The sequence below is a fragment of the Falco punctatus genome (genome assembly GCF_963210335.1).
Source record: "Falco punctatus genome assembly, chromosome: 3".
NCBI classification, from domain to species: Eukaryota; Metazoa; Chordata; class Aves; order Falconiformes; family Falconidae; genus Falco; species Falco punctatus.
The window spans coordinates 47,313,844-47,337,602 of record NC_137582.1 but is presented as its reverse complement, the minus strand read 5'-3'; the positions used below and the strand labels follow the sequence as shown (position 1 = coordinate 47,337,602).

Below are 23,759 nucleotides of genomic sequence, written 5' to 3'. Positions count from 1 at the left end.
GTTAATATAAATATAATTGCAGATAAAATTATCTGTATCAAAAAGCATGAGTCAAAGCAGTCAGCCATTTCATTGGCAATGTAAAAAAAAATGTTAAAGAAACTAGCTCAGAGGTCCTCACACTTTTTAACCAGGGGGCCGGCGCACGGATGCAGTGGCAGGCAGTCATCTGCGGCTGCTTGGTTTCCCCCCCAACCCCCGGCGGGGGGTTCTGTAAATACCAGGGGCCGGATTGAGGACCCTGGGGGGCCGTATCCAGCCCACAGGCCATAGTTTGAGGACCCCTGAACTAGCTTCATAGCTGTCTTCCAAGTCCTCAGCTCAGAAGCAAGGTTAAAAAGATTTCTGCCTGTTGCAGCAGGTGGAAGTAATTTCTACAAGCAAGCTCTACCTGCTTCAAGTATTTAATTTTTCGTGAAATTAATTTTGTATTTTTTCTTTTAGGGAAAGAGTTGTAACACAGAAGATTTCAGCTAGATACCCTGTCATTTTACTCCCATCTTGTTACAGCCTGACTTGATACCAGAGCGTGGAAATTATGGACTTCCTGAAGGAAACATTTCAAACAAACAGCTCACAGAATCACAGGATGGTCAGGGTTGGAAGGCACCTCTGGAGATCATGCAGTCCAACATGGACCCCTGCTAAAGCAGGTTCACCTACAGCAGGTTACACAGAGCCATGTCCAGGCAGGTTTTGAATGTCTCCAGAGAAGGAGACTGCACAGCCTCTCTGGGCAGCCTGTGCCAGGGCTCTGTCACCCTCAAAGTGAAGAAGTTCTTCCTCATATTCAGCAGGAACTCCCTGTGCTGCAGTTTGTGCCTGTTGCCCCCTGTCCTGCTGCTGGGCACCACTGAAAAGAGCCTGGCCCCATACTTCTGATACTTAGAGGGATGAAGCTGGGTTAATTAACACTGATAACATACAGCTGTGGGCTGGCTTCAGGGGCGGTGGGCTGGCCGATGTAGGCAAGGGGCAGCTGTGGCTGGTTCTGTTAAGTGGTTGGGCAGCCAAGGAAGAAGCAGAGAAAAGACAGAGTGTGCCCTGGGTGAGGAGAAAGCAGCAGAGGGACTGGCATGAAGAGTATGCTGGTATGTGATGGTAAAGGACCTTGTTGCAGCTTGATAGTTTGGAGAGTGCTGCTACACTTACCCTTAAGATATTTGTAGACATTAATAAGGTCCCCTCTCAGTCTTCTCCAGGCTAAACAGGCCCAGCTCTCTCAGCCTTTCCTCAGAAGGGAGATGCTCCAGCCCCCTAGTCATCTTCATAGCCCTTATAGATACCTTTGGAGGTAGTCTCACAATTACAAGCCCCTGGCTCTCATGAGGGACTTCAACTTCAACTGAAAGCTGTCTCTTAAATTAAGTCACTAGAAGCTTCCCAAAACACAGGTATGCTATTTTGCAATAACTGTAGCATTACTCAAATCCATTTTGGAATTTAATTAACTGTGCATGGTACATTGTATGAGTGTGCTTCAGTATCAACCATCATCACGCAAGAAATATGCAGACAGACCAATAAGTAATGTAAAGTGTATTTTCTAAAATGATCATAAAGACGACCTTTCATGTTAGCCCTCCACCAAAAATTCCCAGTTCTGGGAATTAATCATTGAGGATTGCATGCTCAGCATATACCTCGGCTATCACATCTCACTCTACATTAACCCCCAAGCAAGCTGCTTTTACAGTGATGCACTTAATACAGGTGATGCAGATTCCTCCCCACTGGGACTACAGCATCACCTAGGTTTCATACCCTAGATCACAGCACCTCCATGGCACAAAGTTTATGGTGCCAATGGACAAAACTTGCTTGGCAAGAACCTCTTCTTTTGCTGTTGGTTGAATCTGCTGGCAGAGCTGTTGCTGCCACTCATGTTCTGGCTCTGTTGATTCTTTTCTGTGCCACAGCCAGGGATGCTGCCTCTGGATCCCCAGACATGGAAAGCAGAATGCATCGGAATATGCCAGACCCTGACTTAGTGCTCTGCCTCTCCTGAGCCCTTTCTGCAGTTCTTCTCTACTGGGCAGGGAATCTGAAAGACTATCACGTGTCCCACAGAAACATGTTTCCTTAGATGCAGTTATTTACCACCTTGGACAAGGGTGACATCTCTCATCACAGCTGTACCAATAATCAAGGTTTGTTTTGATCAAGCAGTAACTACCCAGCAGACCCAACATGGCAAGGCACCTCGGCACACAGCCTATGCCTTCGTCGTACCGTTTTCTTGTATGTCTGTGTCCCAATGAGGACACTGTTACTCCTAGCGTGAATATTGCCGAGGGCAAGAGAAAAAGGTGTGAAGTTTTTTTTTTTTTCACCCCTCTTCCCTAGACAAAGCTATGTTTTCGTCAGGTGTATGTTATCTGTACAACTTCAGGCTATGAGCTTGGTTGCTTTGGCAAGCAGAGGAAAGATCTGTCAAGCTAGAGACACCTAGGACTACAGAGAAAGTGTAGTCTGAGTGGACAAAAGCCAGCACCTGTAATGCTCCCCCACCTATTGAAGCATCAACGACCTCGCTAAGTCTTACCAGAGAGACAGTAGTTCTGCATTCTCCTAGAATATCTGACAGCTGTGGATCCAAACCTGTCTTTTTTGAATGAAAAATTCAGTCAGAGAAGCTAAGTTATTTTGTTAAAAGATTTTACAAAGCCTATGGATTTGGACAGCTGCTTAGCAAAGCATGCAGTCCACAGAGGTGTCTTCAGATCAACTGCCCCTAGGAAAGTTACCAGAAAGAGCTGCCTGCTTGGTTCCTTCCTAAAATGAGATTAGACCACCATGAAGACCAACATCCAATCAGCTGCATATTGCTCTTGGGCAAGATTTCCAAAATCATAAAATAAACAGTAATAGAGCCTGTATCTCAGCCACTATTTTTTTGTTGGTTTCCTCTGCAGTCTTGTTCAGAGGACCAAGTGAGTGCCAAGAAAAAAAATATGTTTTCTGTGATTTGAAGCATTAGAGGATAGTAAAATTTCTGCTACCACAGGAATATGAACTTACATGGAAAAGAAACACAACAGTCAACAAAATACCATGTTCTGGACTGTCTTTGAATCACTGTATCAGTGACTGTCAAGCCAATGAAGCCATCCCACTCAAATCTGGGACCCAATCATATTGTTGGAGACTGTTTAAAGTTTCAAGCAACAGTCATGAAACCAGGAATTCCTTTGTGGGAGCTGCCTGATGTACTTCAGAAAGCAGTCTGCTGTTGTCAGACATGATGCTGTCACAATGGAGATGCTCTTCCATTTCATGTTCCATCTCCTCGTTTGGGTCTCTCCGGAATCTTTCCATGAGTAGTTTTCTTGCAGAGAACAGGAGGAAAGAGTTCTTCTTGGCATCAGAAAAGTAATCAATCAAGATCATTGTTATGCTGGAAATAAGCTGTCTTTTATCTCAAGAAGTTCGTGTGTCATTTGTAGATCGAAACACTCACTCCATATCACCTCCTGAACACACAGGAAAGATTTGTGCTACCGGACCTCCAGGACACAACTGTACATCTCTCAGGAGATGTGAGAGATCAGAACCATCAACAGGACAGGATATTATCCTCCAGTCACACAAAGTAATTTGACAGTGACCGTAACATTCAAAGTGGTAGCAGCACACTTGCATAAAAGCAATATTTTTGTACTCCTGCCAGGACAGCTAGCTAGCAGAGATTTTCTATTGAAGCTCTGTATGACAGATTATGCACACTCAACATACTCCAGAATCTGGTCTCTAAAAGATACAAACATATTGGAGTGAGTCCAGTGAAGGGCCACAAAGACAATTAAGGTACTGGAGCGTGTGTCATACAAGGAGAAGCTGAGAGAACTGGGGCTGCTTGGTCTAGAGGAGAAAAGGTTCAGGCTCAATGTGCATAAGTATCCGATGGGAAGGTGTAAAACAGAGACAAACTCGTAGTGGTATCCACTGAAAGGACAAGAGGCAATGGGCACAAATTGTAAAAAACCTACATTCAATTTAAACATAATTTGTATTTATTTGTTTTTAAATTGAGTGTGAACACACACTGGAACAGGTTGCTCAGAGAGATGGTAGAGTCTCCAGCCTCAGAGATATTCAAAACTTGACTGGAGATGGTACTGAGTAACCTGCTCTAATTGACTTTGCTCTGAGTAGCAGTTCTTTCTAAGCTCAATGATTCTGTGAATTAGTAAAATCCCTATGGAGATGTACTTCTCTGGCAGATTTTCAGGTAAGATCCTCCTAGTGGTGTGACAAACCTGAACCTACTGATAATCCACAGATCCCACAGCCGGACTCATTGCTTTCAACTTCCCTCAGCAGAACCTGTTTGCAGAGACACTAAAAATGAAAAACTACTTGCTCCCACAAAAGCTGAAGTTTGATATATACTGTTCATATGTATAATCCAGTTCTTTGCTCCAGAATCCTGCACGCTTAATGTTTCATAGTTAGGAAGCAAAAGTGTGCTGTTAGGATAAAAAGGCGAGGAGTCTGCAAGACACAGATACACCACACCATTACTAGTGTTGACTTTGTGAACAGTGTAATGTACATATGGACAGCACATTTCAGCAATATCTGTTTTTTAATTAGTAACTTTATGTACTGTATGAGCAGAATTTCTGAGGTAGGACAGTTGCAGGTCTGAAGGGACGGTAAGACAAATATCTTCTTCATCAGTCTGAATTCTGACTTTCATCAGTCCATCATAAAGGCTATTTTTAATGCACTTGTTTTATTCGGTTTCTTGCCTATCAGTAGTAAAGTAGTGCTATGTAAACCTTTCTCCATTGGTAAACCTCTCTAATTGTATAGACAAAGAAAATGAAGGTAGTTTCTAGGCCATCATGGAAAAAAAAACAAAACACAAACAAACCAACATTAAAAAACTCACCCTTTTCTTCATAATGTTCTTCAATTAAGTGCATGCTAATGCATTTTAGTCTTAGTTTGCAGGTGTTACTGATTGCCAGCAGAGTACCACGACACAAAGTGGGCTTAGCCAACATGTGCATAAGTGACATACATTTAAATATATTCCTTTCTCTTGTTTTGGATTTAGAAAAGTCAAGGAGGCTTTCAGTTTACTAAGTGCCCATTGTCAAAAAGGGCAAGGTCTCCTCAGCATATGTTCAAAATAAATGGATAGTCCTAAGAATAAAGTAAAACAAGTCTCTGTAGACACAAGGCAACCTGCCACCCAACTCAGAGAAGCAAGACACTGTTGCTCAAGCTATGGCTGTAATGATCCCATGCACTCCCGTACTTTCAGCATCATTCCTTTCTGAAATAACCCCAAGAGAAGCCCTGATTATACGATGTAATACCTTTGCTTTTAGTAGCTCATTGTCTTACTTGGCAAGACATTTGATAGTCCACCTAGACTGGCAGTCCTATGCTTTATAGCTACAAGTTTATTTGGCTTAGGAGACAAAAATGTAATATTGTTCTTAAAATATTGCACTTAAAAGATACTAAGAACTCTACTACAGAGTTACAGTCATAATATTAGCTTTTAAAATAAATCGGACAAAAGTAGATTGGCACAAATACATAATTTACATCTTTCACCCTCCCTGCCCTGACATCCAGTCATCTGTGACTCCAAGATCACCACCTCCACAAATTAATATATTTCATTGGTTTTGCACCAACACAGCACATACTTTCATGTCACAAAACTTCCATTTGGATAAATTTGAATCTGTTGTTTCAGGAAACTCTTGAATTCCTCAGCTTACTAGGGAATGGTAACGGCACCAGCAGTACAGGCCCTCTTCATGGTTCAGTGAACGGCAGCAAGAAGTCAGGTCCACTAAAGGCTTTCCTGGCTCCCTTCCAAACACACACGGTTTCTTCGTCCCTTCTCCCCCCAAAGTTGTCAACTATTAGTTTGTGATGCAGGATCATATTTAAGGCATTATAACAAATCAATGGAACAAATTTCCACAATGAGGTGAGAAGAAAACAGTTCACTGGATTAAAAAAAAAAATGTTTGAGTGAAAGTTGTTGATTTACAGCAATTAAAAAGCAATTTCCTTAAAAAAATGTTACTAATGAGAAGTGAGGCACCTTAAGTTCGTAGCTGCTAAAGAAGCAAACCTTTACCACCACCACCACCTTCAACAAGGTCCACTTTAGAGTTGCTCGTCTCAGAATTCTGTGCTTTTTCAGTCCTTCTTCGCTCGACCTTTGAAGCTATCCATGACATTGAAGATTCCCAAATAGTCCGCAAAGAGAACAGTTACTTTCACTGGTAGGATACTGTAGGGTAGGGGAGTTGAAGAAGAGAAAAAAATAACCAAACCAACAAACAGAACAGACATCAGAAGAGTTGTGCAGTTTTATCACAAAATTAAGTTTTACCTGGCTAATACTGGCAGACAGTATACTCTCTAGAATATAGTACCACTGGTCCTCTCAAAATAACTATTGCACTCATTTGGCAGCCTGAGTTATTAGATCCATTTCCCAGACCAGCCTGCAACAGAGTCGGGAGTGCCCTAATGCTGGAGCAAGACGCCGCCAGGCATGCAGTTACTAAGGAGCAGGCCCAGTCTCTACAGCACAGAGTAAAGCTGCACCCCAGTGGGGTCAGCAAGGCACAGTTAGATATTTCTGTCATTGCTATGTGGTCCAAGGGCAGACTGAATCCCTGCAGAACATAATGAAAATTCACACCAACAACTAAAAGCCTAGTTTGCACTTTTAGTCAAACGTATAGCTGAAAAATCCCTGGACAGAAAAAAAGAGTGGAAAAGAAGGAAAGGCGTAACTTACTGTCTCAAAGGTAATATAAAATAAAGACTGCGTGGTAGCAGCAACATTTCTTGGTCCCTCCGAATAGCAGTGATTATCTTCTCAGCCACATATTCTGGCTCCAGAACAGGAAGCAGACGTGGCCACCTGGAAGAGAAGACATTTCTTACAATAATACAAGTTGGTTTGGATTCCCATTTTACTCAAAATTAGTCTCAATTTTGCAGTTATTCAACGGAAAGAAATAAATACTACAAGTCCTATGAACAACAGAACTTTCATTGTGTTAGGGAGTGAGTGGCCATTGTTATTTTCCCTTTGTATGATCTATAATGAGACAAATCCATATAGTCCTCACATTAAGACACACTAGGCTTTTATTTGGCTCCTAAATTTTGTTATTATACAAGCATATGGAGCAAAGCTATGCCACTGATTTCAGGAGGTGAATGGGGGTTTAGAAACCAGAGAGGACAACTGGAGCATTTGGCTTCTGCAGAGGAAAGGATACATTTCAGATTAAATGAACAGTAAAGTACCAAGGGCTTTGCCATTTGGGTTGCCCAGTCACTGGATAGCACTATTAACACCTATCTGAAGCCCTAAAAATAACACAAGCAGAGAAAAGCGTAGCTTATGATTTTCATAAAGGAAATAGGAATACGTAGCATGCTAAATATGCACGTTGCATAAGAACTTCATAAGAATTTACTCACTTGGTTCTACAGCCATCAAACATTCCTGTGTTTATGTAGTAAGGACACACAATTGTGGTTTTAACACCAGTCCTTCTCAGATCTCTCAACTCCAAATCAACTGACTCAGCAAAACCAACTGCTGCAAATTTACTTGCACAATAATCTGTAAAATAAATAAAACAATAATTGCAGTTAAACATTTTAATTTACTAACTAAACTTTATTAAACAGGTTTAGTGAGTCCTACCATTGAACAAGTACACAGGAGCAGTAAGTTTTTGATGGAGACTAGAACATAGTTTTGCCCCTGTTAAGTAACTAGCCACAGTTGTGTGTTTGTGGGGGGTTTTTTTGTTTCAGTTTTATTGGTGGGTTTGGGTTTGTTTTTTTTTTTTTGGGGGGGGGGGTGTTGGTTTGGTTTTGGTTGGGTTTTTTTTTTTGTTTTTGGTTTTGGTTTTTTTTTTTTTCAGTGTACAACATCAGCACTGTAGTATAGAAATGATATATGTGCAGTACCTGCAGGAAATTACTGTCCAATAAGAAAATACTTTAGAACATAGTAGGAACTGTTTGCAGGATTAGGTTACAAAGAAAATTTGTGTTTGATGCAATTCACCCCTTTACTTCCCCTCTCCTAAACTGACCATTGTTCTAGACTGACAGTCAGAGGGTTTCTCATCGCATCCCCTGCTATAACCTTTCCACTCTCTGAACAACAGCAAATGAAATGATCTTTTCATACCAGACCTTATCTTTGAATCCATGCACCAGCTTCTTATGCATCAAACTCAAGCTCCCAAGACTCTCTCATGTGGTTTCAACCTGAAATTCAATTTCTCTTCATTATCGCTTCCTTGAAGCTAGATTTCTTTTACTGCTATGTCACCTTATTTCATTTTCCTTCCCCTTTGCATACATTTTCCAGAAATGCCTTCTGAGTTTGCCCTAGTCTCAACACTTTCTTTCCATCACTGTATGGGTCCTCTTGAATGAATGGCTGAGACACAGAGAATGCAAAATGAGGTATCGCACCTCTGCCTCTGTACCACACCTGAATTTTAGTAGTTCTTTGAGTCAGGGAAACCTGTACAGCATTCTGCTTAGCTTGAGAACATGCTGCAAGAATTAAAAAAGAAGCAAAACAAACAAAGTGTCTTTCTCCCCACCAAATACCTGCAGCTTAACAACACCAGTTTCCAAATTTCTGTATGGCTCCTAGATCCTTTAACTGCCTTGGCAGAAAAACCTGTTTCACAGCACTGCTCAGTACTTGGAAAACTCTTTTGAAAGGAATGATCTGTTTAAGATCATCTGGTTTGAAAGTATGACCATTTGCTTTACCTATATGCAAAGACCCAGAAACTCAAAATCAGGATTTTTTACAGGAGTTTAAATTGCAGAGTTTAAATCAAACTAATTGTCTAAGTGAACATTAGCTTTAATGCTCTACCTGAAAGACGATTGACTCCAGTCAGTCCTGCTGAGCTTGCAATACTAACCAAGTGTCCATGGTTAGAGGCCATCATTGCTGGGAGGAAGGCTTTGTAAGTCTGCAATGTAAGTTAGAGTTCCAATGAAATATTTTACTAAGTAAACTACATGCTATAATATTTTGAATTTGTCTTTTTAAAAAATTTTCCCTGCAGTTTAAATAAGCTTCCCCCCGTGTCCCACTATGGAAAAGGAGGGGCGGTGGAAAGAAAAAAAAAAGTTTGTTGTTTGAGCTCTAACCTTCAAACACTGCGCTGGGACTTTCCAGGCCCCACCAGTACCAGTACCACTTTCTCTCAGCTAGTTGTTAAGTTTCTTTCAGCCTAAAGCTCAGCACTGCAATATTTCAAAGGAGAATGAAATGTTTACTGAAAATTTTATAAAATGGCAAAAAAAAATTATGCCATTACATTCCTTTAATCTTTGTGATGAAATTTATTTATGATGAAACTGAAGCATGTGTTAATAACCCCTTTGCAGTTCTTTATGATAGGAACACCATATAGATGACCTGCCTTCCCTGGAAGGAAGAAAAAGCATGTGAAGTTACGCATTTTGGACAAAAGCCCCACTTATTAAGAGCATTGTCTGAGCATGTAGTATTTCTTACCAAAACTACCATAACCACAAAGTAAGTAGAACACTAATAGAATTGAACACTTCTCTGTTACGAGAGCACCAACTTTTAGTCTGGGCCTGCTTCATTCATGTCAACTAATATTGAGGGACTGTACATATGACTAACTTCAGAATTTAGCAGATGGTAAACTTCAGTTCTTAAGAGCATTTCTAAATATAAAGCAGTTTTTCTTCCACCCACCTACGCCAGGAGTTCCCAAAGGATCCATTCTTCTACCCTTGTTCTATTTTACAGACTCCCAGGCACAGAAGGTAATTTCTTGTATAATTTCTGACTGAACTTACAAGGACCTATATACCCTTTCATATTTTCCTCCATTCCAAAAGGTTAAATTAACACTAAAAACATGTTGAAAGGCTCTTTTGGTGTATATATGCAAAGTACAGATATTACCCAGAAGTGTGCCATTATGTTCACTTCCATGCTTTTTTCCACAAGTGAATCTGGACAATCAAGAAACTTCTTCCCAGTTACAATACCAGCGTTGTTGACTAGGATGCTAACATCACCAACTTCTTTTTTAACCTAAAACAAAAAGCCTCAAGATATTATATAATAAATACATGCTTTCCACGTTTTATAAATGAAAACATATGAAATAGCGCACATTTCAACTAAGTTGACCTTACACATCCAAACACCTCAGGTTCTTGCATATTCTCACCCAATACATTTTTAGAGCTGAGCTTACAACTGGACTTACTCCGGGGCTGTGGAGCCCAACAGCTCCACACAGGCTTCTGCTTTTGACATTTCTGGTTCTTGCTGCAAATGTTCCAGGCAAGCTCTCTGCAATAGGGACTTAACTAATACAAGTATTTTGCTATAATAAATACAACTTAAAACTGACAAACAACTCTCTCTGTAGGGCCATTTCTATGCCATGTGGTGAGGCACAGTACATAGATCCTCAGGTGACTTCATCAGAATCAGGTACATAAAAATCTGTGTGAGGGCTGGAATATCTAAACTTTCACTTCTAAGGTTCCTTGCGTGATACTCAAATCCTGCATTTTCCACAGAGCAACCTGAGCACAGCGGCAGCATTGCCATATGACTTGAAGGCTAAAGCCAGCTTGCACAGTACTTGAATCTTCACCTGTTGGTAGTGTTAGTTGCCTGCATCCCAGCAGTCCAGGTATTCATCTCTCCCACTGCACAGGGCAGCAGCTACTTAGTAGCATCTTAGTATTTCGGGTATTTCAAGATTCTTCATGTTGCTTTCCACTTATTCCACTTCTGACTGTGACTGTTAAACACTAATGTATTACATAATAGTTTTTCCACCAGTGGTAACTTTACTTGCATTCCACAGTGCACACATTAAAACACACTTCCCTACAGCTTTCCAGGGGAGCAGATGGAATTTTCTTCCCCCAGTGTGTTACAATTGGTATGGGCAAACAGTCACTTTTGATAAGAAGTATTCCTCATACACATAGGCAGTAAGAAAGACTACTTGTAAAATATTTCCTCCTTACAACCTTTTTATTTATTCAAGTATCTTAACTTCAACCAACTTTACAGGTCAGGAACTTAAGAGCTTACATTACCAAACAAAAAGGGTGGGTTTTTTTAACAAGTTTATTTCTCATGAAAACAGCCTAAAAGAACCCTATCTCTCCATTGGTATTAGCACTCAGGACAACACAAGAAATGAGAAAACTGTAGGAAGGGTAGTAGTTCGTTATGAAAATTAAACAAAAGCTGTAGGATTCTGAGTAAAGGAAGATTTTAGGGGTCATACAGTCACAGAAGGCAAAAGCCTTATGAGCTTCTGCAGGTGATGGTGCAGACAGTTGTTTTAGTGTATTTGCTTCGATTCTAACACTGTACCAGAATCCTTGAGGTGGTTCCCAGAAAATAAGTTGGCTAAAGAATAATACCTACACATTTTGTTCAGCAAGAGGAGTATAGTTCTCACTTCAGCTCCAGACTGAGAACTTTTATGAACAGACTCACTTGAGAGAGCAGCTATAGGCTAGCTGATATTAAGATACTGTGCTAGCTCTCAAAAGGAGAATGAAAATATTTAATGTAGTATTTGAAGTACAATTAATTAATCTGAGCTACCTGGGAAAAAGGAAGCAAGTACTTTAATTTGTGATTTCCAGATCAAGTGCTAAATACACGCTGATCAGTAGCTTTGGGAAACCATGCTGGTTTTATCCCATCTTGCCATACTGCTGCAGCTCACAGAACACAGCGTTTCCTTTGCTAGGTACCTATAGTGGCTGAAGAAAGCACAGACAGACCAGGTCTGTATAGCAGTAAAGAATTAAAGGATAATCTACCACATATCCTTTATTCTAGCTTAATTTCCTCATCTTCCTTGAGCTTGTCCCAATCTTGTCCATGTTTGTTAATTACATAAGAGTTTATAAAACAGAAAGGAACCTTGGTAGGATTATATAGAACAGTTATTAATCAGCCAGAGCCCCTCTCCACCTCATTCACTGCAGACATTGTCTGTCTATTCCCCTCTCAAAACTTTGTCATGTAACAATTCCAGTATTTCTGAAGCAGTGCCACACAATCTCCATGTCAGCCTTAGAAACATTGCTCTAGTCACCAACCTGAGAATGTACCCCTCAGTACACATTCAGAGACATAAATGCAATCGTTAGTAAATGATGCTTTAATACTGCCTCATGTCAGATGATTTAGCAATTCTAGAAGTCTGGACCAGTACCCCAAATCTAACCTTTGGGGCAAAGAACAAGTATCTGAATAAGTGGTCATGTTTCTTTTGTGCAAACAGAAGACAGACAGAGGTGGGGGATGTGGTATGTACAGTTTATAACTTGGTGATTGGAGCATTCTGTTGATGGAAAAGGGAAATAGTGGCAAAAAACTGAACAATCTCTTTCTTTACCACCTGTCTCTGCTCAGTCTAAAATATATTCACACTCTGAATAGAACTCAAAGCAGATTTGAGCGCCTTCTTGCAACCCAGGCAAATAATTCCAGCTTTACAATACCTCTGTTCATGTTGCTTCCCTACTAACTAGATGTGGCAGCTCTTTCCTCAGTAAATGGCTGTTTTAATTGCATTCTCCCCTCAGCATGACAGAGCCAAGACAACCAGCCCTTCCAACTTTCTGCTTTGAGGCCAAGTACAAAAGACCTGTACCAAGCCTTTTCCCTAGCTGTTGGGGGCTGGGGTGGATAATGTCAGCTTTCCAGAGCTCTAAACCTCCCCATTTGTGCAGGGCAGGAAAGTATGTTACAGGTGTTTGCATTAAGCCTAGGTAAGGCAAGCATTATGCAAACAGCTCATCTGGTTAAACATCTTTTTAAGGTATAAACACTCTTTCTTGCTTGCTTTGGCAGTTATGCCCTTATATTGAAGTTTAGTAGCGAGCAACTCCCAAATATCATCCCAAAGCATCTACTCTTTAATCACAAACCCCTCCGTAACTGCCTACAAGAGCTGGAAGAAAGCACTGGATGTTTTACGAGCAGCATGAAATAGCACCAGGAAATCTGCTTCTACTGTTGCTCCTCTGCACAGGAAAGATTCTTAGAAAAGTAGAAAACTGGCTGCAAACCATCATCTTTACTAGCAAGAAAAAAGAGTGGATAAGCAAAAAAATACCATGCAAGAGAGACCCTGGAAGTAAATGTGAGCCCAGATGCAATTTTGCGACATGATAATGACAAAAAGGCTTTGTTTCTTCACAAATAAGAAGATCAAAAAACAGTTAGTTTCTTTTCAAAGCCCTAGATTCTTTAAGTTTAGCTGAACTCAGGGGAGGGAGACATAGGTCAGAGAAGGCCACATCCTTTTGGGGGTTGGGTACTTCTGGAACAGGGACATCAGAAACAAGTTTTAAGCTATAGCTCATGATAGCTAAAAGCTGTCCTTCATCCTGTTAGTACAGTAAGGGAACACCACCACCACATCTGCAGAGCTTTTTTGTTTTCTTCCTACTGAAATGACTTTTTCCCCCTTGTCTCTGTGTGGCTGATGAAGTACCAGAAGCAGGTATTTAAGGTCCACATACATTTCATTTTGGCTTTGAGAGTGTTTTACTGGGCACACAGCTTTCAACCATATCCTGCCCTGCCTACATGCACTCAGTTTGCTACAGTCTTGCAAAACTCCAAGTCATTGTGTGAAGCTGAATCACAGGGAGGGGCGGGAAACAAAACCTGGAGCCCTCCTGTCCCATATTGCAAAGGGTGACACTGAACACTATAAGCCAAAATCTACTTCACCGCATCATGTAAACAACGCCACCAAGCAATAACTAATACTAAAGTCTTTTTGTTACTAATAAGACAGGAAAGTTGTCTGCATGGTTCTACATCAGTTGTCAGCAGGACATGATATTTCTGAAATAATGGTAGTAGGAGATTTTCTTCTATGGGGATCAGGAGGTGGATTATTAGTGAATCAGCTGTTAGTGAACTGCTGACAGAAGATTATAAGTGAGGCATCATGCACTCAGACCCCCTTACCACTTGTTCACTCCTATCTACGACTGTTTTGTCATCCCTAACCTGTGTCACACACATATGTACACACTCATCTTTTCATATTTGGCCAGAAAGGCTCTGATACTGCTTTTATCCATAGGGCTAAAGTGCTAGCCCTCAAGTCCTCAAAAAAGAACATTACTTTCTGTCTTCTTCATCCCTGTGTCCTTCACACTGCAATACTCCCCGCTCCTTCACTCCTTCCAGTCCATCACGATGCAGTTACAGGCCTGTGGTGAGGCACATGCAACTGCCCTGCAGGGACAGCAGATGTACAACTCAGCTGGCATTATGGAGCTGCAAGAGGGACGAAGGGTGACCAGCATTATGAGGATATAAAACCAGCAGTACCAGCCTCTAGCAAGCTCCAAGTCACGCACAAGTTTCACTTACCAGAAAGTTTGTTCTGGCCATTTTTGCAGATAGAAAAATGCAGAAGGCTAGAGCTTCTTAAACATTATTCCAGCCAACAGATGTTTCTGAAGACAGCTGAGGGTTTTTTTAAATTCATCCTCAGACATAACACTTACTGTGGAAACTTTCTAGATCAACAGTTAAGTTTAGCAATGTTTTAAGCAAATGAAAACAGGTTGTTATAATGGAAACTGTTAAGCAATTTTAGCTTTTGGCAATTCTACTAGTCTGCCTAAAATATCTAACCACATGCTATATTTACAAAGCTCTTCAGAAAGGAAGAAAGAAATATTTAAGGCTTCAAGATACACTCATTAATTCTGATAAAGCAAGTCTGAAAAAATCTATTCACAGCTGTGGAATTATCTGTAAAGGGGATTAACTGCTTAGGCAGTTTTCAATGTACAGTCTTCAGGGTTTACTTTTGGTAAAAGGCTGCCAGAACTTGGAATACTGCTATAGCTTCAATAAATTGATTTTTCTGTACTTCACCAGTAAGTCCTTGCCTAGTAATTGAATGAATCAGGAGTTAGCCAGCTGAAATGGGCTACTGACAAAAAAGAGAACCAGCTCTTTTTATTCTTAAAGGAACAGAAGTACACAAGTCAACTCTAAAACTCAGTATTCTTGAAATAGGTAGCATGCACAATACATTCTGAATTAACTTGAATCTCTTGCTTTGAGGTCACTAAAAATTAAATGCACATGCATGCACTCAGAGTAGTGTCAAAGCCACAAGTAAGATACTTTACCTGATCAGCTACTCTGTAGACATCCTGCCTTTTGCTGCAGTCACAGATGTAACAGTGTATTCTCGCTGCTCCATTTTCTCTGGCCAGCCTACTTGTCTCCTTGAGTCCCTCTTGATTGATGTCCCAGAGAACCACTGTAGCTCCAAGGCTAGCAAATTTTAAAGATAACAGTCTTCCAATGCCACTTCCTGCTCCTGTTATTAATACGATTTCACCACTAACATTCTTCTTCCGTCTAGGCACAATCAGGAACACTAGTGACTCCAGCAAGTAATAAACAGTAAGTCCGATTACTTTGAATGTTTCCAGCAAGAAGTTCATCTTGAGGCTGTTTCTTCAGATACCTGATAAAAGAAAATGTTTACCAGATAGAATAAACCATAAAGATAAAAAATGCAAACATCAATATTTCAAAGCTGAAAGGCATTTTCAGATCCATTCTAAATATTTTCTCTAGTCTGCTTCCGAGTGTTGTCTGAAAAAAAATATACATATGCTTACATCTGCACATCTGACCCATTTGTCCTGTTTCTGTATCATCTTCAGGTTGCTCCTACTCCCTTACAGAATGCAGCACACAACTGTTTTACCATTTGGCAGAGGCAATAAAACCACTTGCCGTCACCTGCTTTAGAAATTCCCCACCCCTCACATCACATGTTTTCATCTCTGCTCTGACCAAATGCATAATCAAAGTCACAGTCTCAACCCTCCTGAAAAACTGCCAGTATAGGGAGCTTCAGAATACAGTATGCTTATACATCTCCAAAACACACTAGGTAAATTATGGCTTTCACAACTAGCTTTTCAGCTACTAGCATTACCATTGTTGAGGAAAGCCCGCTTTTGGAATTGAACGAAATCTTTTGCAAAGCTGTTGAGTTTCTTCCCTTCACCTCCCTGCATTAAAGCAAATGTTATGGGCCTGAATCATACCATCTCAGGTATGCATTAAACTTCACAGACTGTATTCATAATAGTAATGCTGACACCAAGCAGGCATTTAAGTCCTTGAAGGAATGTTATTTATTTCCCAGCATACAAAAACCATGCAAGAAATGCACCCTCAGTCAAAGCAGGTTTTAGTCTCTGACCAATTATGGTGTGATGGATTAATACCTTCCTTCTCAGCTGAAGGTAAAGCACACTGGCACTTACACTTCAACCTTTAGCACTACACCCTCAGTTTGATAACATCTCTTGGTTAACATTGCTATCTATGTGTATAGGTAAACATGTCTGACGAGTGCCAAGAGATAAGTTACTTGGATCTCTGCTGCTCTGAGCAAAGATTGTGAGATTTAGCAGGTAGACATACACAAGTTATCATGAGTCTCAGGTTTTGTACGTGGGAAACAAGGTCTGTCCTGAAAAGGGATAGGCCACTGCTTGGACAGAGCTAGCTATTTCAGAAAGTTTTCTGGCAGAAACATTAGGATATCTTAAAACTATTCCAACAACAGAAAAGCATTTATCAGACGCATAGTAGGTATGGAAAAAAGTTGTTCTTTCTGATAAAGAAAAGTCATAGGGTGAATGTTTTCTGGTGTGAAGGTATACAGAGGTTCTGGCACAGATGAAAGGCAGTGACACCAATAAGAAATTTTAGAAATATCAAAACAGCACAGGAACATTTTTCTAGAGCCAATATTGACATTATACAGGAAACATATTATTAAATTTCACATACATCAAAAAAACAGTGAGTTTTTGGAAACACAAGTTCTTTGATGGCTCTAAGACAGAAGCAACAAATCTTTAAAATAAATTCAGTTGTTGAATGTAACTTGATTACACTAATTTAGTGCACTTAATGTAACATACTCCATTTGTATGAAAGAAGATCGGTGTCCCCAGGATAGATAAGGATGTTTTCCCTATGGAAAAACAAGAGGTAATTGCCTTGAAATTAGAATAACAGTTTGACCTAAACTCAGTTTAGAATTTACATCATAATCTATTAAGTAAAATAATAATGTATTAGGCTTGCATAGGGCAGAGGCATATTAGATCTTAGAGAAAGTACCTACTTTATCTTAGGGAAGTAGACTTGGCTTAGGCATACAGACCACAGGAGACTTCCTTAGAACACCAGCCCCACATCCCTTAACAAGATGCCTAGTTTCCACTGACACGTCTCTTGCCTAACCCGGTTTTGGTGGGGCCATGAGCCCTTCATTCTCACTGCATTAGCACTGCTAATTACACCAGCTACTGTGACCAGGAATGTCCACATGGACAATCAAATTTGCTAACCGACTTGGCTGATTTGGGCTTCTCAACTAACATGAGCAGGGATCTACTTACAGATGCATTAACCCAGGGTACCATTGGCACACATAAGGCTTCAGATCCCTTCTGATGCTGAGTATTGTTTTTTTTAATATGCCTACATTCACACAGACCTAAGCGTGGAAGGCTTTTACATCGTGAAGTATCAAAGGCTTTACAACGGCTTACCACACCGGTTCCTTTCCAAGCGCCGGTAAGCTCGCCAGCACCGCCGGGCTGGCACCCGCGCCAGCTCGCGGCTCTCGCAGGCTGCCAGGGCTCCCCAAACCACCGACAGCACCGAGGCTGGCCTCCGACCCACCGGCCTCCTCTGCTAGCCCAAGAGATCCGAGGCTGATCACAAGGCACCTAAGCAGAGCTCAGCAAGCACCTGGAAGGTCGCGACCTCCCACCCCTCCCCCCGAAAGCACAGCGGTCCTGTGGCCAACGGCCCGGGGGCCGAGGCACGGCAACGCCCGCCCCACCCCCCACATGCCGCTGGGCAGCTCGGCACGCCTGGCCTGCCGGCCCAGCCAGCGCCGCAGCTCCCACCCCGGCAGGCTTCAGCCGTGGCGGCCAGCCCGCGGGACCCGGCCCGCCGCCCCTCGCTGCCGGGGCGGGACGCTGCCAGCACGGCTCCCCGCGCCGGGCGGCACCGCAGCCTGCCCCGGCCCCCAGCGCACGCCCCTAGCACCGGGACCCCCGCGGCCGCGGGTACCTCCGCCTGCAGGGCTGAAGGGCGGAGAGGGCACCCCCGCCCGCCCGGCGTGGCGCAGCGATAGACAGCACCGGGGCGGGTGCGAGCGGCGAGCTGAGGCAGCGGGAACGGCAGGACGGAGCGACACGGCCCGGCCCGGCCTTTATACCGGCAGCCCGCCCCGGCGCGGCGCTGACCGGATGCCCGGGGGCGGGGCGGAAGGGCTCCGCGGCGGGAGGGAGCTGGGCCGGGGGCGGCCGCTGCCTGCCCGGGGCTGCTGGCCGGCGGGGCCGGGCGCTGGTCTCCGCGCCGGGTCTGGCGGTGGGAGGTTGCGGCCTGGGGGGCGGTGGGGGCCCTTCCCCCCCGGAGCTCGTTGCTGCGGCCGGCGGGCGGGCGAGGGCTGTGCGGACGGAGAGCTCGTCGGGCGGGGGCTCCCGGGGCGGCTCCCCCCCACTTCCCCTGAGTTTTCTTTAAGAAATACCCGACAGCGTTATAGTGGCTTCTCGGTTTTGTGTGTGAAACGGGGACGCTGGGAGGCGGTGGGTTTCCCCGGCTGCTCCGGACCCGTGCGGCGGGGCTGTGCCGGAGCCCGCCCGGGTGGGCCGCGGCGGGAGCAGGACCCGGCCGCGGCTCCGGAGGGCGGTGCTGCGGGCGAGGAGGGGGCGATTTTGCTTTCGGGAGAAACTTGGAGAAACCCGTTGGGTAGTAGTGGGCTTCGGGGCGTGCAGGGCTTAGGGAAGCCTGAGTGAGAAGGCGCTGTGCTCGGGGTGGTTTGTGCTCCGTGCGCTTGGGTGCGGAGAGGTGCCCTGGGCCGCCGGGCCCGGCGGCAGGAGCCGTGCGGCACTAGCAGGGTTTCGGAGGGGCATTCATGGTCCTTCCAGCGTGGTGGCCTTTCAGGGGAGCGAACGAGACTTGAGCTTGCAAAATGTGTTTTCTAGCAGTCGTCAGAATAGAGTCATGAGTTTGGTAATTCAGTGAAGTGCTCTGTGTTTACTGCTATAGATACTTTAATTTCTTAAAGCAGCATTGCTTTGGAGGTTTTTTTTTAATCTCATGCTCATCCTTATGCAGCAGAACTCAAACTGTAAGGCACTGAACGTTCACAACTTCAAGGAAAGTCTGTATGAGGAGAGAATGCGTAGTACCATCAGAAAAAATATGACTGAAGGTATTTTCTTAGCACTGAGATCATCAGTACGCCCCTTTTCAGACTGGTGTATTCGTGTTGCTGTTACATGTCTCTAGATGTATCAGAACCCAGCCTTCCGAATGTTACTTTCATCTGATGAATTAAGCAAATGCTTGTGAAACACTGCATTTAATATACTGCATAATAAAGAATATGAAACAGCAATTCATGTTGCTTTCTTTAGGCTGCTTTAAAAATCTGCCGTTTGATCCAGTAATCTCCAAAGAAATTTTGAGAACTCACTGTGCACAAACACTTTCCAAGGAGAAAGGATGGAGAGCACGCTTAGTGATACATACTGGTGAGGGAGCATGTTGCTTCGCTTGCTTGCTTGCCTTGGAACAAATGGCTCTCCTTAGTCAAAAAGAGCAGGGGTTTGAAAAGTGCTGTGCTGTTTAAGTAAATACTTTTCTTGCTTCCCCTGCACAAACTATTTAAAGTATTGCTGAAATAGGTCAAAGGTCTTTTATTTCAGGTATGTAGTTTTGGGTCAGAGTCTAGACTCTTGACTATAGACTCTGCTGCACCCTCAAGATCTATTCACAGAAGAGAAATTAACTGCTGGATTAGAATATTTTAGTGGGAGTTAATCTATTATTGTATTAATACAGTAAATTTAGGAGGCTAATGATAGCCAGACAGTGACACTGATGAAATCTGGGTTTGGCTGCTGCTTTCTTTTTGTGGATTGTATTGTTTACAGTAGCTCACTTAAAACAAGGAAGTGTAAAAAAAAGAGAAAAAACCCTACACATTTAATTTTCAAAAAGGTTTAGATAAAATCCGTGCTTTTTAGTAATACCTGAAAATTAATAACGTTTCACATTGAGACTGACCTTATTATCAGAATTTGAGACTAGAAGGTGGGACACCTGGCTTTTTTCCCCAGCTTGTATAAAGTTTTCCTCCAAGTAATAAACTCACTAAGTATCTTGAATTTACTAGTCTGTATGACGAAAGGCTAAAATTAGCCTTAAGGTAAAGAAACCCTTTTAAAGACTGTCAAATTAGTGTCTTTTACAGTGTGAGGTCAAAGAAGACCCGAGTGGAATCATTACTTTTGATTCAAGTCCAGAAATGAAACTACCCTAATTTGTATTGGATGAGGATGTCTCCCTCTTGCCACATGTTATTTCTGGACCAATTTGTGAGTGCTGGCAAAATCCCAGGAGTGCAGAACTGGGACTGCTGGTGTTTGTGCATTTTGTGTAACATCATGCTAGATGTTTTCAAAGGAACCCAAGGTCATTCAAGTCATAAGAACAAGTCTGAGGAACTTTGTAAGTGCTTTCACTTTTGCCTGTCTGTAGTAGTTGTGTACGTAAGTGTACTGCTAGGGCTGTACTGTATTTTGGCTTACCATAACTTCCAGAAAGCTCTTGTCATTTGTTGTGGGTAGATACTGGCACCTCTAGTGGAACAGTGTAAACAGTAGCATGCTGAAGTGCTATTTATGCTTCATGTGAATCTGTGGTAGATTCATTATTACATTGACCTGACTTCACCATTTAATCTTGATTATAGATGTGTCGCAACAAATAAGGATAAAGCAAATGGAGAGTAAGGGTTGGTCTCTGCTGGATAAATGCAATTGTATAGTGACTGGGATACTCATCCTCACTTCAGGATAATAACAACAGACTGGTATGCTGTTGCAGCCGCATTCTCTGAAAAGCTCTGTTGTTTTTGTGTTTTGTAAAATATAATTTATTTCTATCAGAGCACTCAAATTGTGACAAATATTTTGATATTAAAGCATTAATTATTCCCCACCTACCCCAGCTGTTGAAGTGGAATAGTGTAATATGCTTGTAAACAGTCTGATCTCTCTGCTTTCTTTTAACTGGCAAGAAGTAGGAAAGGAAGTACAAGAGATACCACCGGTGCCTATATACTGTGATTCGTTCTGTATGTCTACTGTGAATCTTCTAGAATCCTATTAAGTTTCCAGTGTCAGTGTCAGCTGCTTTAGGAGTTGTAGGTATGCCATTGCAATTGCAGCCTGCAGACTTGCCCTTAGCCACATACTGCAACTGCCCAGCGAAGAGTGGGCCTTAGTTTGAAAACTACTGCCTTGCTAATAGAAGTTAACTGTCTCCCGTGTTGCCTATGAAGGAAGTAGGGCAAACAGCACTTAGCCAGAATTCTTCAGAATTCGCTTTTTCTTCTTATTCCTGCAGAAGAAAACCCGCTTGGGTAAAGGGGATGTAATCTAAAGGAAGGATCATCATCCTGAACACAGATGACTGAGTTGCATTCTGAATTTTCGTTTACCATATGTGTTTCCTTTGAGTCGTATTCACACTCTAACAAGAATTTATTGAATTCTAGTTCCCTTTATTAGCAGATTGAAAATACAGGAATTGTGGAAGTGAAAAACTATAACCCAGTGATGCTCCATTCACTACATCTGAGAAGAGTGCCAAGTCCTGTTTACTGAGGGTGAGGGCGTGGGATGTGCTGCACTAACATCTGTTCAAGGTTATATTCAGCAATATATATGAATATATATATATATCCAGCAAATATAACCAGCAGCTTGGTGCACTGAAAAGCATGCTTCTGTCTCTTACAAATCAAATTAAGAAAGGGACAAATCCTCATCAGAAAAGGAACACAGCAGCACTAAGTATCATCATGACTTAACCATGGGATGCTCAGATCCCAGAGTTTACAGCTGTTAAGCTGTGTTTACAGTATGATGGTCAGTGTCAGAACCTGCCACTTTGTCTTTCATTCCCTGAGCATTTTGCTGTGGTGTGGTGAACCTCACCAAAACTGATGAGTAAAACCCTGCAAGAAAATATTTGGGGTTTGCTCTTTCATCTGGGCCAGCTCTGTGATCAAATTTATCATATGCCCACACAGTGCAGAAGATTGTGTGGGAAGAGGAATGAAAGCTTGCAAAACAAGACTTTTTAATCAGAGCTCCCATGCGATGTGAAAGTGACATGGGCAGAAGCCTCTAACCTTGGCAACAGGTAACATTGTAGACAAGGGTGTGTCTGAAATCACGTTCTTTATCCAGACAGGAATGGCTGTTGTGTTAGTCCTCTAATGCCAAAGTCCAATTATCCCTTGTGGATGCAGGTGACTACATCAGCTCTTATGAGTAACCAGTGTTTGCTGATGGTAAAAGTGGTGTATGCCCCTCAGTCATGGAAACATGTACCAGTTTCTGTTATAGTAAGGTTGTGATGATGATGGTGTAAAGGACCTGAAATCACATTTTCCACCTCCCATGAGGACATCGCAAATACCTGGTTATAATTTCTTTATTGGATCTGCAGAGCTTTGAGTCACACTGGACAAGTGGGTACAGCATAGGTATCTGGTCTTGATGATACCAGCCCTCACCCAGCAGTATAACAGTGGATGGCAGCAGCAGCGTCACCTCTTTGAAATCGTATTTGCCAAGGGTGCTAAACTTCACTGAACTCCCTGCAGCGGGGATGGAATTGGCATGTTAATCCCCTGGGTGCAGAAGTATTCAGCCTATTGATCCCAAACACACTGTGGCACGAACTAGCTGGGGGTGGCAGCTGAGGGCTTGCTCAGGTAAGCAGGTAGCATTGGCTGAGCTCTCATTTGCCTCCAGAGCTGACCCACTTTATTCAGAACAGCAAGCTGAATGAAAGAAAAGGTGCAAGTAATTCTAGTGTGATACAGTAAGTGTTAAAGCATGTGCTCCAATATTAACTATGTGTCCAGGTAGTGTTATAAATCAGGGCCTTGTCTAGCAGTGTTATGTTTCCCAATCCCTCACTAGGATTTTATTTGCAAATGCACAAGCTGTAACTGATGCACATCAAACACACATAATCAGTAGTCTGCCACAGTATGCTGCAATGAGATTGCTGCTGTGTATCTCTTTGCTCACTGTTTTTGCATGCTCCCCTACGTGCCCATGGTATATATTCATCATACTATCTTTCCTTTTAAGAGAACCTGCCTGTACTGCGGGAGGAGGTGGCCCACAAGAGATTTGTCTTCTTTCTCCATGAAAAAAATGTATTTGTGAGTGGTTACTTGGGGAGTTTGGGCTAAAACATCATTTACAATACAGATGTGTACAGGCTGTCAGCATGGATTTAAAGGGAGAAGCTGGGGGGAAAAAAAGGTAATTCATAATCCTCATTGAACAGTAAACAGAGTGAGGCAGCTTCCTACCATTTGGGATTTGGGAAAACTTCTTCCTAATAAAGAGTAATGCAAGGTTTCTGATGTGGAAAAATTAGAGACACAGCAGGGAAGCAAAGCTAGCAAAAAATGATCTGAGGTCTGTAGTGATGTTTGGGAAATGAGGCAGCAGGCTGATAGCCAACTAACAGAAAGAAAAGTTAGCAAGGTTTTAATTAATTG

The 23,759-nt window shown here is 42.5% G+C and overlaps 1 protein-coding gene across 1 annotated transcript; it reads right to left on the bottom strand.

Moving 5' to 3' along the window:
• Positions 1-5,397: 5,397 nt before the first annotated feature.
• LOC308060487 (epidermal retinol dehydrogenase 2-like) lies at positions 5,398-18,379 on the bottom strand. The gene is made up of 7 exons (XM_080379293.1): positions 18,230-18,379; positions 15,241-15,584; positions 9,986-10,117; positions 8,912-9,011; positions 7,480-7,624; positions 6,785-6,910; positions 5,398-6,268 (listed from the first exon to the last, which is right to left on the bottom strand). Exons 2-7 carry the CDS (start codon positions 15,559-15,561, stop codon positions 6,175-6,177), a joined length of 918 nt encoding a protein of 305 aa, XP_080235419.1. The 5' UTR covers positions 15,562-15,584; positions 18,230-18,379; the 3' UTR covers positions 5,398-6,174.
• Positions 18,380-23,759: the final 5,380 nt, after the last annotated feature.